General features: G+C 46.0%; 1 protein-coding gene across 2 annotated transcripts in view; it reads right to left on the reverse strand.

Annotated features, from left to right (window-relative positions):
• LOC122562003 (transient receptor potential cation channel subfamily V member 6-like) overlaps nucleotides 1-16,746 on the reverse strand; it is a 63,853-nt gene that overhangs the window by 12,839 nt on the left and 34,268 nt on the right. For both annotated transcript variants that reach the window (XM_043714372.2, XM_088000815.1), the window contains exons 7-11: nucleotides 16,387-16,536; nucleotides 16,082-16,294; nucleotides 13,738-13,824; nucleotides 9,533-9,609; nucleotides 4,070-4,235 (exon numbers count right to left, since the gene is read on the reverse strand). In XM_043714372.2, coding sequence (XP_043570307.2) covers nucleotides 4,070-4,235; nucleotides 9,533-9,609; nucleotides 13,738-13,824; nucleotides 16,082-16,294; nucleotides 16,387-16,536 — 693 coding nt within the window. The remainder of the gene's footprint in view (nucleotides 1-4,069; nucleotides 4,236-9,532; nucleotides 9,610-13,737; nucleotides 13,825-16,081; nucleotides 16,295-16,386; nucleotides 16,537-16,746) is intronic.

Below are 16,746 nucleotides of genomic sequence, written 5' to 3' on the forward strand. Positions count from 1 at the left end.
TTTACATGGATGTTGCCAGGTCTGTAGGATTTGAGTTATAGAGAGAGGCTGAATAGGCTGGGGCTGTTTTCCCTGAAGCATCGGAGGCTGAGGGGTGACCTTACATGACGGCATGGGTAAGAAAAAAGACAAGGTCTTTTCCCCAGGGTAGGGGAGCCCAAAACTAGAGGGCAAAAGAGTAAAGTGAGGGAGTTAAAAGGTTTCCGAGGGTCAACATTTTCAACCAGAGGGTGGTATGTGTATGGAATGAGTTGCCAGAGGAAATGGTGGAGGCTGGTACAATGGTAACATTTAAAAGGCATCTGGGTGAGTATATGAATAGGAAGAGTTTGGAGGGATATGGGCCAAATGCTGGGAAATGGGACTAGATTAATTTAGGATATCAGGTCAGCACGGATGAGTTGGACCGAAGGGTCTGTTTCTGTGCCGTACATCTCTATAACTCTATAACTCTATGTTACATATTTGGTTTTTCAAAAGACTATGAATAATAGGATGGTTATGGTAGGAGATTTTAACTTTGCAAACATAGATTGGGACTGCCATCATGTTAAGGGATGAGATGGAGAGGAATTTGTTAAGTGTGTACAAGACAATTTTCTGATTCAGTATGTGGATGTACCTACGAGAGAAGGTACAAAACTTGACCTACTCTTGGGAAATAAGGTAGGGCAGGTGACTGAGGTGTCAGTGGGGGAGCACTTTGGGGCCAGTGACCATAATTCTATTAGTTTTAAAATAGTGATGGAAAAGGATGGACCATATCTAAAAGTTGAAGTTCTGAATTGGAGAAAGGCCAATTTTGACGTTATTAGGCAAGAACTTTCAAAAGCTGATTGGGGGCAGATGTTTGCAGGTAAAGGGACGGCTGGAAAATGGGAAGCTGCAGAAATGAGATAACGAGAATCCAGAGAAAGTATATTCCTGTCAGGGTGAAAGGGAAGGCTGGTAGGTATAGGGAATGCTGGATGACGAAACATATTGAGGATTTGGTTAAGAAAAAGAAGCATATGTAAGATATAGACAGGATAGATCGAGTGAATCCTTAGAAGAGTATAAAGGCAGTAGGAGTATACTTAAGAGGGAAATCAGGAGGGCAAAAAGGGGACATGAGATAGCTTTGGCAAATAGAGTTAAGAAGAATCCAAAGAGTTTTTACAAATACATTACGGACAAAAGGGTAACTAGGGAGAGAATAGAGACCTTCAAAGATCAGCAAGGCAGGCTTTGTGTGGAGCCACAGGAGATGGGGGAGATACTAAACGAGTATCTTGCATCAGTATTTACTGTGGACAGGAAATGGAAGTAATAGAATGTTGGGAAATAGATGGTGACATCTTGAAAAATGTCCAGATTACAGAGGAGGAAGTGCTGGATGTCTTGAAATGCATAAAGGTGGATAAATCCCCAGGACCTGATGAGGTGTACCCTTGAGCTCTGGGAAGTTAGGGAAGTGGTTGCTGGGCCTCTTGCTGAGATATTTGTATCATCGATAGTCACAGGTGAGGTGCCGGAAGACTGGAGGTTGGTTAATGTAGTGTCACTGTTTAAGAAGGGCTGTAAAGACAAGCCAGGGAACTACAGACCGGTGAGCCTGACCTCGGTGGTGCACAAGTTGTTGGAGGGAATCCTGAGGGACAGGTTGTACATGTATTTGGAAAGGCAAGGACTGATTAGGGATAGTCAACATGGCTTTGTGTGTGGGAAATCATGTCTGACAAACTTGATTGAGGTTTTTGAAGAAATAACAAAGAAGATTGATGAGGGCAGAGCGGTAGATGTGATCTATATGGACTTCAGTAAGGCATTCAACAAGGTTCCCCATGGGAGACTGATTAGCAAGGTTAGATCTCATGGAATACAGGGAGAACTAGCCATTTGGATACAGAACTGGCTCAAAGGTAGAAGACAGAGGGTGGTGGTGGAGGGTTGTTTTTCAGACTGGAGACCTGTGACCAGTGGAATGCCATAAGGATCGGTGCTGAGTCCACGGCTTTTCCTCATTTATATAAATGATTTGGATGTTGAGCATAAGAGGTACAGTTAGTAAGTTTGCAGATGAAACCAAAATTGGAGGTGTAGTGGACAGCACAGAGGGTTACCTCAGATTACAACAGGATCTGGACCAGATGGGCCAATGGGCCAGTGGGCTGAGAAGTGGCAGATGGAGTTTAATTCAGATAAATGCGAGGTGCTGCATTTTGTAAAACCAAATCTTAGCAGGACTTATACACTTAATGGTAAGGTTCTAGGGAGTGTTACCGAACAAAGTCCTTGGAATGCAGGTTCATAGATCCTCGAAAGTGGAGTCGCAGGTAGATAGGATAGTGAAGAAGGCGTTTGGAATGCTTTTCTTTATTGATCAGAGTATTGAGTACAGGAGTTGGGAGGTCATGTTGCAGCTGTACAGGACATTGGTTAGGCCACTGTTGGAATATTGTGTGCAATTCTGGTCTCCTTCCTATCAGAAAGATGTTGTGAAACTTGAAAGGGTTCAGAAAAGATTTACAAGGATGTTGCCAGGTTTGGAGGATTTGAGCTATAGGGTGAGGTTGAATAGGCTGGGGCTGTTTTCCCTGGAGCGTCGGAGGCTGAGGGGTGACCTTATAGAGGTTTATAAAATCATGAGGGGCATGGATAGGATAAATAGACAAAGTCTGTTCCCTGGGGTGGGCGAGTCCAGAACTTGAGGGCATAGGGTGTAGGGTGAGAGGGGAAAGATATAAAAGAGACCTACGGGGCAACGTTTTCACGCAGAGGGTGGTACGTGTATGGAATGAGCTGTCAGAGGATATGGTGGAGGCTGGTACAATTGCAAAATTTAAAAGGCATCTGGATGGGTACGTGAATAGTAAGGGTTTGGAGGGATATGGGCCGGGTGCTGGCAGGTGGGACTAGATTGGGTCGGGATATCTGGTCAGCATGGACAAGTTGGACCGAAGGGTCTGTTTCCATGCTATACATCTCTATGACTCTATGACATTTGATAAGGTATCGTGAATAAGGCTACTTCTTAAAAGGCGTGGTATATATGCATGGATTGAGGATTGGCTCATTAGAGACAACGTTGGGATAAAGGAGGCGTTTTCAGGATGGATACCACAGGGATCAGGGCTCGGGCCATTGCTTTTTTTACCTATATATTTGGATGAGGAAAGATTAGATTAGATTCCCTACAGTGTGGAAAAAGGCCCTTCGGCCCAACAAGTCCACACTGACCCATTTCCCTCTGAGTAATGCACCTCACACTATGGGCAATTTAGCATGGCCAATCCACCCTAACCTACACATTTTTAGATTGTGGGAGGAAACCGCAGCACCCGGAGGAAACCCATGCAGACACGGGGAGAATGTGCAAACTCCACACAGACAATCGCCCGAGGCTGGGATCGAACCCAGGTCCCTGGTGCTATGAGGCAACAATGCTAACCAAAGAGCCACCGTGCCGCCCCACAGAGGGCCACAGGCCATTCCTGTGCCAGCAGCACCATGGCACAGGTGGGCAAACAAATAGCCGTCTCGTGCTCCTGCTCTCAACGTCTGTGGTGTTATCAAGAGTGGGCCTCAATCAGAGGTCAGAGGTCATAGGTGGTGGAAAGTGAAAAAGAGGAACTGAAGGCCTGTGTTTTGGATTCTGAGGGGTGTGTAGTAACTTGAAAGGAGAGTGGTCTGCATCAAGGTGTAGATTAGGGAAACTGAGGACTTGGGGTTTGGTGGGAGCCAAATGGGGAGACAGTACATTGGTATAAAATAAGAAACAGACACATTTTACTGATCCAGAGATTTGGAAAAAGGTAGCCACTAAATAGTCATGATACTCTTTATCAGAGAGGTAGAAACTCGCCCGATCCCTGATAGACAATCTCTTGTCCGCCCATCCCATGACCAACCATATCAACAGTAAATCAGTTAACTTTCATTGACTTTGCACAGAATGCAGTGAATGTTTGGAGCACTCTGTTCCGACTTGTTCCTTTCTGTTTTAATGCGTTCCCTGTTCAGTATTAAAAGAACATTTCAGTCTGGAACTGCGGACTGTTTGTCCCCTATGCAGATTCCATTTGTTTACCTTCTGGAGGAGGATGGCAAATGGCCCAAGTATCCGGAATCCCCGGAAGAAGTATATGGAATTGCACCAGGCCATGGCGATGGCCAGAGCCATGAAGAATCCCTCGGCGCCCGCACTGGTCACTCGGAGGAGGAGGATCAGTAGCACCAGGAACGCAAAGCAGATTCTGTCAAAGGAAGGGGAGAATAACAAAGATGCAGCGAGTAAATATAACAGCAGCGGGCGGGGGTTGAGTGTGGATCGAAGGAAGAACTGCGTATTTTGTAAATGGCACGAAGCTAGGAATTCTGGAGAAGCCAAGCGATTCAAACACTAAAAGTACAGTCGTCTCTGCCTGAGGGCAGGTCTGACCCAAAGCACCACACATCCATCATGGGAGGGCAATGAAGCAGGTCTCCAACATCAAACCCAGCCAGCACACAGATCCAACCCTGAGCCATTGGCACCAATCTGATCCATGCCAGTCGCCCAGCCAACGGAGCCAAACTATTCAGTTTACTTCTCGTGTCGTCACACATAAAGGACAGGCTTATGAGACAGGCTGGTAAATGTAGATTGAATAGACCCAATTCAGCAACAGAAACAGCTTGAGGGGCTGCATGGTTCCCATCTGTTCCAAATTAAGACAAGAAAAAAACTGAATGGAGAGTTGCAACATGGAGACAGAGAGTCAAAGGAAGATGGCAGAAGATGGAAGTAGAGAAGGGGAGTGAGGACAGGAGATTAGATTACATTACAGTGTGGAAACAGGCCCTTCGGCCCAACAAGTCCACACCGACCCGCCGAAGCGAAACCCACCCATACCCCTACATTTACCCCTTACCTAACACTACGGGCAATTTAGTATGGCCAATTCACCTAACCTGCACATCTTTGGACTGTGGGAGGAAACCGGAGCACCCGGAGGAAACCCACGCAGACACGGGGAGAACGTGCAAACTCCACACAGTCAGTCGCCTGAGTCGGGAATTGAACCCGGGTCTCTGGCGCTGCGAGGCAGCAGTGCTAACCACTGTGCCACCGTGCCGCCCCAAACTGGAGAAACTGTGATGGAGAGAAGGAGAGGCTGTGATGGAGAGAAGGAGAGGCTGGGAGAGAGAGAGAGAGAGCAGAAAGAGTGAAAGACAGACAAAGGGAGAAACAGAGTGAGGAAATAATTTCAGTGTGTGCAACGGGCAGAGACCAAAGCAGGAAGTAGCACAAAGAGACAGGAGAGGAGGAAAGAGATAGAGGGAGAGGAGGAAAGAGACGGAAAGAGAGGAGGAACGAGATAGAGAGAGAGGAGGAAAGAGACAGAGGGAGAGGAGGAAAGAGACAGAGGGAGAGGAGGAAAGAGACAGAGAGAGAGGAGGAAAGAGATAGAGGGAGAGGAGAAAAGAGACAGAGGGAGAGGAGGAAAGAGACAGAGCGAGAGGAGGAGAGAGACAAAGGGAGAGGATGAAAGAGACAGAGGGAGAGGAGGAGAGAGACAGAGGGAGAGGCGGAAAGAGACAGAGGGAGAGGAGAAGAGAGGCACAGAGAGAGAGGAGGAAAGAGACAGAGGGAGAGGAGGCAAGAGACAGGCGGTGGAGGAAAGAGACAGAAGGAGAGGAGGAAAGAGACAGAGGGAGAGGAGGAGAGAGACAGAGGGAGAGGAGGAAAGAGACAGAGCAAGAGGAGGAGAGAGACAAAGGGAGAGGATGAAAGAGACAGAGGGAGAGGAGGAAAGAGACAGAGGGAGAGGAGGAGAAAGACAGAGGGAGAGGAGGAAAGAGATAGAGGGAGAGGAGGAAAGAGACAGAGGGAGAGGAGGAAAGAGACAGAGGGAGAGGAGGAAAGAGATAGAGGGAGAGGAGGAAAGTGGCAGAAGGAGAGGAGGCAAGAGACAGAGGGGGAGGAGGAGAGAGACAGAAGGAGAGGAGGAAAGAGACAGAGGGAGGGGAGGAGAGAGACAGAGGGAGAGGAGGAAAGAGATAGAGGGAGAGGAGGAAAAAGACAGAGGGAGAGGAGGAGAGAGACAGAGGGAGAGGAGGAAAGAGATAGAGAGAGGAGGAAAGAGACAGAGGGAAAGGAGGAACAGGACAGAAGGAGAGGAGGAAAGAGACAAAGGGAGAGGAGGAGAGAGACAGAGGGGGAGGAGGAGAGAGACAGAGGGAGGGGAGGAAAGAGACAGAGGGAGAGGAGGAGAGAGACAGAAGGAGAGGAGGAAAGAGACAGAGGGAGGGGAGGAAAAAGACAGAGGGAGAGGAGGAAAAAGACAGAGGGAGAGAAGGAGAGAGACAGGGAGAAAGAAAAGTAACAGGAGAATGTGAGATGCCATAACAGATTGAGATTGAAGCAAAAGGAGAGGGAAAGCTCAAGGACTGGGAGCAGAGCAACAAGAAAAGACACAGAGAGACAACAGAAGCAAGAAGTGTAATAATGGGAAGGTAAGAGATTGGAAGGAGCAGTGCAACACATGAGAGGAAATTGCTAGAATTCTTTGTAGATATAACAAGCAGGTTGGAAAAAGAAAGTTATCCAAAGAAGGCCTTTGACAAGGTGCCACACAGGAGACTGTTGGGTAAGATAAGGGTCCCTGGTGTTTGAGCCAAGGTGCTAGCATTGTTAGAAGCTTGGCTGTCTGACAGGAAGCAGACAGTGGGAATAAAGCGGCCCTTCTCAATGGCAGCCAGTGACAAATGATGCTCCACAAGGCTCAGTGTTAGGACAACCTTTCAATTTGACAATATAGATGAAGCAACTGAGGACGTTCTGGCTAAGTTTGCAGACGATACAAAGATAGGTAGAGGGACAGGTAGAATTGAGCAGGCAAGGAGGCTGCAGAAGGATTTGGACAGGTTAGGGGAGTGGGCAAAGAGGTGGCAGATGGAGTACAATTTGGGAAAGTGTAAGGTCATGCACATTCGCAGGAAAAATAGACACATGGACTATTTTCTAAATGGGGATAAAATTCATAAGTCTGAAGTACAAAGAGACTTGGGAGTTCTAGTCCAGGATTCTCTCAAGGGAAACTTGCAGGTTGAGTCAGTAGTTAGGAAGGCAAATGCAATGTTGGCATTCGTTTTGATAGGACTTGAATATAAAAGCAGGGATGTACCTCTGAGGGCCTATAAGGCTGTGGACAGGCCACATTTGGAGTATTGTAGGCAGCTTTGGGCCCCATACCTCAGGAAGAATGTACTGGCCTTGGAGCAGGTTCCTGAGAATGATCCCAGGAATGAAAAGCTTAACATATGAGGAACGTTTGAGGAATCTGGGTCTATACTCAATGGAGTTTAGAAGGATGAGGGGGAGGGGGGGATCTAATTGAAAATTACAGAATATTGAATGGCCTGGACAGAGTGGATGTTGGGAAGATGTTTCCATTGGTAGGAGAGACTGGTACCCGAGTGCACAGCCTTAGAGTAAAGTGAAGATCTTTTAGGAGAAACTTCTTCAACCAGAGAGTGGTGAACATATGGAATTCACTGCCAAGAAGATGGTGGAGGCCAGGTCAAAGAGATTGGGGTAGCACAGTGGCTCAGTGGTTAGCACTACTGCTTCACAGCATCAGGGATCAGGGTTTGATTCTCACCTCGGACAACTGTCTGTGTGGAGTTTGCACATTCTCCGCGTGTCTGCGTGGGTTTCCTCCCACAATCCAAAGGTGTGCAGGTTAGGTGAATTGGCCATGCTAAATTGCCCAAAGTGTTCAGGGAGGTGTAGGTTAGGTCCTCAAGTCAGGGGTAAATACAGGGTAGGGGAATGGGTCTGGGTGGGTTACTCTTTGGAGGTCAGTGTAGACTTGTTGGGCCAAAGGGCCTGTTTCCATACTGTAGGGACTCTATGGTAGGTTCTTGATTGTCATGGGGATCACGGGTTACAGGGAGAATGGGGTTGATTATCTTAATAGCCACAGTTGAATGGCGAAGCAGAATCAATGGGCTGAATGGCCTAATTTCTGCTCCTGTGTCTTATGGTCTTCAATAAAATAATATCCCAAAAAGTGACTAAAAAAAACAGTGAAGAATAGATAGTGAGGACAAGAAGTCAAAGTGAAAATGATACCGAAGAGAGAATAACAACTGACAAGCAACTTAATGAGGGAGGGAAGGGAAATAAACTTTGGGCATGGTCTGAAAAACGAAAAGAAGGATAAAAAGACAAAGTGCAACAAAAGTGGACCACTTAAAACGATGGCATTTAGGATGCTGCCTCAAACGTGTGGTGAACAAATGCACTAAAAAGGTATCATTTTGACTTCAAAGATTTGGTTGTCCACACTGGACTGAGTTAGATGTTATTAGTATAGCAGAACTGAAGATATCACAATCGGCCCCATTGCTACAGCGTTAAATTCCCATTCCTGATCACTACCCCTTACAGATGTTGGATAAGGGCAGGTCAATCTCGCTTCCTCGTGGTTGACACAACTCAGTGGATTGTTAGGCCAATTTAGAGGACAGTTAGATGGCACAGTTAGATGGCACAGTTAGATGGCACAGTTAGATGGCACAGTGGCTGAGATCTGAGGTTACAATCAGATCAACCAGGATTTTGTACAGTAGCAGAGGGGCTGAATGGCCAACTCCTGTTCTTTGTCCACATGGCAGATTCCTTCCCTGATGGGTTTAGTGAACCAAATGGTTTTTACAACAGTCAATGATATTTTCATATTTTTTTGTTGAGATAGCTGCCACAGTGGGATTTGAACCTGTCCCTGGAGTACCAACCCAGCCCTCTGGATGAGTAGAGCCAAGCATGTGGTGCTGGAAAAGCACAGCATGTGAGGAGCAGCAGAATCGACGTTTCGGGCAAAAGCCTTCATCAGGAATGAGGCTGGAGAGATAAATGGGAGGGGGGTTGGGGCTGGGGAGAAGGTAGCCAAGAGTGCAATAGGTGGATGGAGGTGGGGAGGAAGGTGATAGGTTGGAGAGGAGGGTGGAGCGGATCAGTGGGAAGGAAGATGGACAAATGGGACGGGTCATGAGGATGGTGCTGAGCTGGAAGGCTGGAATTGGGGTAAGGTGGGGGGAGGGGAAATGAGGAAACTGGTGAAGTCCACATTGATGCCCTGGGGTTGGAGGGTCCCAAGACAGAAGATGATGCGTTCTTCCTCCAGGCGTTGGGTGGTGAGGGAGTGGCGGTGGAGGAGGCCCAGGACCTCCATGTCCTCGGTGGAGTGGGAGGGGGTGTTGAAGTGTTCGGCCATGGGATGGTGGAGTTGATTGGTGCAGTTGTCCTGGAGATGTTCTCTGAAACACTTTGCAAATAGGCGTCCTATCTCCCCAGTGTAGAGGAGACTTTTGCCTCTGGATGACGGTCCAGTGACATTACCACTACATCATCTTCCCATAGAATTCAACAAGAACTATGATCATTGAAAGAAAGTCAGAGATTGGAAGACAGTGATGAAACAGGGAAAAGCTGGAGGTGTGAATATTTGCAAATTAATGGCAAGTTTAACTAGACTCCTTAAAAAAAATTTGTAATTTTGCTCACATTATAACATGGAATGGGCCTCCGAGGACGGTTTTCCCGAAATATCCTGCTGTTCCATATCGGAGGATGTCGGCACTCTAGCAAATGAAAAATGAAAGAAGCAATTCATAAAGATTTCTTGCATTGCAGGAGCAGATTTTCACTTTCAGCACTGATGGAGCCCTGGAAATGGAGGTTGGGGAGTCTCACTCATGGTGAGTGTTAGGGTCTTAAGGAGTGTAGTGGAACAGAGGGATCTTGGAGTTCAGGTGCACGGTTCTCTGAGAGTGGAGTCCCAGGTAGACAGGGCAGTGAAGGTGGATTTTGGTACACTGGCCTTCATCAGTCAGGGCACTGAGTATAGAAGTTGGGAAGTTATGTTGCAATTATACAGGATGTTTATGAGGTCACACTTGGAGTATTGTGTTCAGTTTTGGTCACCTTGCTATAGGAAGGATGTTATTAAACTGAAAAGAGTGCAGCAGAAATTTACAGGGATGTTGCCAGGACTCAACGGTCTGAGTTATAGGGAGCGGTTGGACAAGCTAGAACTTTTTTCTTTAGAGCGTAGGAGACTGAGGGGGGAATCTTATAGAAGTGCATATGATCAGGAGAGGCATGGATAGGGTGAATGCACTCAGTCTTTTTCCCCAGGTTGGGGAATCGAGGACTAGAGGGCATCTGTTTAAAGTTAGAGGGGAAAGAATAAAAGGAAACCTGAGGGGCATCTTCTTTGTACAGAGGATGGTACGCATATGGAATGAGCTGCCGATGGAAGTGGTTGAGGTGGGTACATTAACAACATTTAAAAGGCATTTGGACAAATACATGGATAGGAAAGGATGAGGAGGATATGGGCCAAGTGCAGGGAAATGGGGTTAGCGTGGACGGACATTTTGGTCGGTGTTGACCAGTTTGTGCCAAAGGGCCTGTCTCCGTGCTGTAGGACTCGATGACTCAGCTTTGGCCCACGTCCTCATGCTGTGGATCAGAATATCATGGCTACTACTCTCATTCCAGAAACTCGGCCCCATCATCAAAGTCAATACTGGTGTCATGCCACACGGTCAGAGGTGCCATCTTTCAAATGGGGTATCAAATCGAGACCCTGCCCTCTGGGCAGATATAAGTTTGAAGACGACCAGAAGGGTTCTTCCCAGTTAGCTGACAAATATTTACTCCTCATCCGGGATCGCTCAAACAGGTGAGCTGACCATTATCACAGCACTGTCAGTGGCAGCTGACTCGAGACAAACTGGTGGTCTCACTTCTTATGCTATATCACCACATTTCAACAAAAATTACCTCACAGTTTGTGAGTACTTTGGGGTGTGCTAACTCTGTGAATAATGGACTGGTTACAACACAGAGGAAGGCCATTAAACCCCATCACTTTGCCAGAGCAACTTAGCAAGTCCTACTCTCCCTGTAGCCTTTCCTTTCAAATGGTTTGGCCATTCCCTCCTGAAAATCACCAGTAAGTCTGCCTCCTCCACACTCTGCAATCTAGATCCAAAACACTGGCTGCATTAAAAGTCTCTTCCTCACGTCAGCTTTAGCTCCTTTAAATCTCTTTAAGCATCCCTCTGGTTCTCAACCCTTCCACCCATGCGAAAGATCGACACGTGAAATAATATCAAACAATCTCCTTTGTCTAAGAATAACAACCCAACTTCTGCAGTCTATCCCTGTAACTGAAGTCCCACATTGCTGAAACTATGGTCGTAAATCTTTCTAGGGTCTTCACGACACTCCTAATGTATAAGTGAATGGAACACCACTGTTGAGATCAAGCCAGTTTTTAAAAAAAGTCGCTTTAATGCCTCCAGTTATAACACTCGGTATTCTGTGTGCATTTGTCAATTTTGCTGTCACCATCAACAATTTGTTCACACATATACTAGGCCTCTGCTCCTGTGATACTTCTGAGAATTGTACACTTTAATTTTTATTGGCACTCCTCGTTCTTCTTTCTAAAATGTGTCGGTTCACAATTCTCTGCGTTATATTTCATTAGGCCCATTCTATTATTCCACATACTCTAGAAGTCTATCACGATCCTCTTCACAGTTCACAATACTTCCCAAGTTTTCTGCCATCAGCGAATTTTACAACGGTGCCCTGTACATTTATGTCCAAGTCATTAACATGGATGAAGGATAGTAGGGCCCCAGTATCACCCGGATGGTATCCCACTCTATATCTTCCCCTGTACGTAATACAACTACGGATCACTCCTCCCCTCCCCTCCCTGCCATTCTGTCAACATGGTACCATGTGCTGCCCAATTTATTCTATTGGTTCTAACTTTGCTGAGATGTCTCCTGGGCAGGATCTTGTGCCCTCCCCATGGCAGGTTTGGTGGTAGGGGGCATTAAATTGGGCAGAAGGGAAGCAGTTCATTGCTGATTAAGAACTAAACATAGAAATTGTTGGAGAAGCTCAGCAGCTCTGGCAGCACCTGTGGAGAGAAAGCAGAGTTAATGTTTCGGGTTGAGTAATTCTTCCTCAGAACTTGTTGATTAAACCAAAGTTGAGAAGACCCATGGACAGTCTTCTTTTCCCACTGCCATTGAGACCTTTTGACTATCAAATCGTTGCCTACTTGAGGCCATCACCCCACCTCCCAATGGGGTTTCCTAAGTAGAGAACAGGGATCCCACCACACAGGGAGCACCAACCGACTCTGGCACCATGGTCCTTGGGCTCCAAGGGTGGTTTCTCATTTAAACGCACTGTGTGAGGGACCCAGCATTGGGAAGGTGGGGTTGGGGTTAGCCATTCAAAGCCACTCCCTGTCTTGTTGCTGACCGTCCTTGATGAGAGCTCTCCAGTGGACGCCGTACTGACAGTAGCCATCGTCTCCCTGCTGAATACAGGATAGCAGTCTGCCTCTGACTAGCCACTGATGGGATTTTCACCTTCAGGATCATTGGTCCATTGGGCAAGTCTGTTTTGGTTATGTCAAGAGCATGAGTGACAGTTGGGTTTCCTCATCTATTACAATAGGGTTTCCCTAAAAGGGATGATGAGAGGTTCCTATCAGTTGTCATGTTCATGGAAGATATTCCACATGTCTTAATTAATACAGTTCAATATATGACACTTTGCGAGTTTTGAGCAGGTTTGTCGCTCTGGTTAAGCTTCTGGCCGTAGGTTAAATCGCTGAGCTGGAAGGTTCATTTTCAGATGTTTCATCATTACACTAGGTAACATCTTCAGTGAGCCTCCGGATGAAGCACTGGTGGTGTAGCCCACTTTCTATTTATATGTTTGTGATTCCTAGGATTGGTGATGCCAGACTACTCAGATCCCTTGGCATCATGGTAGCCCACAAACCCACCAACACACTAAAACAGCAGCTAATGAACTCGAAAGGCCCTATACATATAACAGCAAAACTAATGTCAATTACAAAATACCGTGCAAGAACTGTAACAAACACTACATTGGACAAACAGGCAGAAAACTAGCTACCAGGATACATGAACACCAACTAGCTACAAAACGACATGACCCACTCTCACTAGTATCCTCACATATGGATGAGGAAGGACATCACTTCGACTGGGACAACACATCCATCCTAGGACAAGCCAAACAGAGACACGCTTGAGAATTCCTAGAAGCATGGCATTCCAACCGGAACTGTATCATCAAACACATTGACTTGGATGCCATTTACCACCCACTGAGAAAAAGAACAGGAAATGATATCACCACAAGAAATGACATCACCAACCCTAGGAAACTCAAACATATAACTAGAAAGCGGGCCATGCCGCCAGTACTTCATTCGGAGGCTCGCTGACGATATTACCTAGTCTGGTGACAAAACATCTGAAAACGAACCCCAGCTCAGCGAGCAAATCTACATCCAGATGTGACACTTTATTAAATATCTTTTGGAAGACAATGTAGAATAGATGGGTTTTTATGGGGAGTCAATGAGAGCTTCACAGTCATTGTTACTGAGAAAAACATTCAATTCCAGATTTTATTGAATCGAAATTCAACCAGCTGCCATGGTGAGATTTGAACCCTTGTTTCCCGACCCTCTAAATTACTCATCTAACCACTATTACCACCAGGCTGCTGTCTGCCCTCACTCTCCATATTAGGCAAATATAGATTTCACTGGCCATTGCTGGGATATTCTTTTTTAATCACAGTGATAGATTAAACTCCGCACACTCCCTCAGCAAAGCAAAAATAAACTTTCTTACTTCTATGAGAAGGATGGCTATGGCTCCAAAGACAGAAATGGTCTCCCCCACCAAGCGGATGTAATCTCCATTTGATGTGTAGCACAGCTGGAATCAGAAGAAAGAGTGAACGTTATACCCAGTGGCACGGCAATAATTCAAAGGATGATCTGGAGGTTAGTGTCAGTGTTAGGACTTTAGTACAGCAAGCAACTTCTATTCTACTACTTCACTGAGAGGCACAAATCACTGAAATGGTAGGTGCTAAAGTATAGCCCACACTATTAGATTAGATTACTTACAGGCCCAACAAGTCCACACCAACCCGCCGAAGCGCAACCCACCCAGACCCATTCCCCTATATTTACCCCTACACCCAACACTATGAGCAATTTAGCACGGCCAATTCACCTGACCTGCACATTTTTGGACTGTGGGAGGAAACCCACGCAGACACGGGGAGAATGTGCAAACTCCACACAGACAGGTGCCCGAGGCTGGAATCGAACCTGGGACCCTGGTGCTGTGAGGCAGCAGTGCTAACCACTGGGCTACTATGAAAAATCTCACTTGGTCTGAGAAATTTTCACAAATGCTCCTAGGAAGTCACTTTGCCTCAGCCACAAACTCGGTGCTAAACATCCAAATAACTTCTTTAAAAATTCACAAATAAATAAAATATATGCTTTTCCATCTATCGGTAATAACACCATTGAAATTGTATTTCTATCACAGCAAGTCATGCAATCTGTAGTCTAATGCCCCTATAATTAGATTTCTAGGTTAGATTAGATTAGAGGAAAAATGGCAATTGGGAACTATAATATTTACATAAACACAGAGAAACAGGCCCTTCAGCCCATCATGTCTGTGCAGACCATGATCCTACTCTAAACTAATCCGTATCTGTCTGCATACGGTCCATATTCCTCTATTCTCAGCCTGTTCACATACCTGTCTAAGTGCCTCTTTGACGTTGCTGTTGTATCTGCTTCTACCACCTCCTTGGCAGTGTGTTCCAGGCACCTACTACCCTTCGTTCCCTCTCACTTTAATCCGATGTCCCCTAGTATATGACATCTCCAACTTGGGAAAATGACTCCGACTATCCATCCTATCCATGCTCCTCCTAATTTTATACACTTCTATCAAATCATCTCTCAGCCTCTGACGCTGTGGCAAAAATAATCCAAGTTTGTCCGACCTCTCCTTCTGGCTAAAACACTCCAATCCGGGCAATATTCAGACAATATCATCTGCACCCTCTCCAAAGCCTCCACATCCTTCTGATAGTGTGTGACCAGAACTGCCCACAGTACTCCAAATGTGGCCTGACCAAAGTCTTACACAATTGCAACATGACTTGCCAATGTTAGTATTCAATGCCCCACCCTGATGAAGACAAGCCTGCCATATGCCTTCTTTACCACCTTATCCACTTGCACTGCCACTTTCAGGGAACTCTGGGCTTGGACCCCATGAACTCCCTGTATATTAATGCTCCAAAGGGTCCATACACAATATACTTCCCTCTTGTATTTGACCTCCCAAAATGCATCAACTCACACTTGTCTGGATTAAACTAACCCCAACCCATTTGCCATTTCTCCACCCACTTTCTAGCTGATCTATTTCCTGCTGTATGCTCTTATAATCTTCCTCACAGCTCCACCAACATCCATGTCGTCTGCAATTTACTAATCAGACCACCAACCTTTTCATCCAAAACAATTAGATATATTACAAACAAGGGGGTCCCAGCACTGATCCCTGTGGAGCAGCACTGGGCACAGACCTCCAGCAAGAAACACCCACCTCCCTGACTACGCTCTATCTTTTATGGCCAAGCCACTTTTGTATCTAACTTGTCAGCTCACCATTGATTCTATGCAATTTGATCTTCTGCAGCAGCCGACCTTGTCAAATGCTTTGGTACATTCTATGTAGATTATATCCAGTGCCCGATCCTCTTCAATCATCTTCATCACTTCCTCAAAAAACTCAATCAGGTTTGTGAGACAAGATTTCCCCTGCATAAAGCCATGCTGACCATCCATAATAAATCCAAATGCAAGTAGATCCTGTCCCTAAGTCTGTTCATCAAAAGTAATTTCCCTACCACTGACACAAGGCTCACCAACATATTAATCCCAGATTATCCCTGTCGCCCTTCTTAAAGGAACATCATTGGCTGAGGGGTAGCGGTGGTCTCAACTACTTATCTCTGTAAATCACAACACACGCTAATTTCTGATCCTTTGAGCAAACCTAGAAATATCCCAACCTTCTTTCCCCCATTCTGCTGCCATGCACTAAACAGTAGCTGCTACCCACTCCACCAGTGGCCCATGGTTATGGTACTAACATTTAATGGCGCCTCTTCCAATATCTGTGTGTCCCTAGGGTCTGTGACATTGTCACGACGTGGTATAAGAGGTCGAAAGATGCAACAGGAGGTGAATATGATAATGTAGATGAAGTAGAAGAGAGCAATGGTTCGGAAATAATACTTTCCATATCTGTTCCACTTGAAATGGATCAGGGCTTTGATCGGTGGGAGGTTGAGGATCTTCAGGGCCTGTAGAAACAGAACGATGTGGAAACATTCAGGGTTTGACCTTCACTCAGTCACCTTCAGAGGATGTTTCTGTCTGGAACTCCTCGGCTCACCTCAACTTCATTACTGCAAATAACCAGGTCAAGGACAGAGTGGTCATCATCCCAGGAATCAATACCAGAGAGATCGTAGAAGGTGGCAGAGATAGGTTTGAAAAACCATTCAATCTGGCGTTTCCTCTTTCTCATTAGGTGTTGGAACAGCTGCAGAATAAAAACCAAATCCAACATGTTAGTTAAGTCGTTTGTTTTTCTCTCTCCCTGTCAGATTGAAAATGGGTTGCAAGAATAACCACAGACAGTCCTGTATTCAATATGCTGCTCAGGCAAGGCATAGTATTTCTGTAGAGGATGGAAATGCCAGGGATAAGCAGTGTGAGCGTGAGATTACAGGGTTCATTCAGTGAAGCTGTT

The sequence above is a fragment of the Chiloscyllium plagiosum genome, unplaced genomic scaffold (genome assembly GCF_037043375.1).
Source record: "Chiloscyllium plagiosum isolate Xiang-an unplaced genomic scaffold, Cpla_swu_hap1 HiC_scaffold_25, whole genome shotgun sequence".
Taxonomy (NCBI): Eukaryota; Metazoa; Chordata; class Chondrichthyes; order Orectolobiformes; family Hemiscylliidae; genus Chiloscyllium; species Chiloscyllium plagiosum.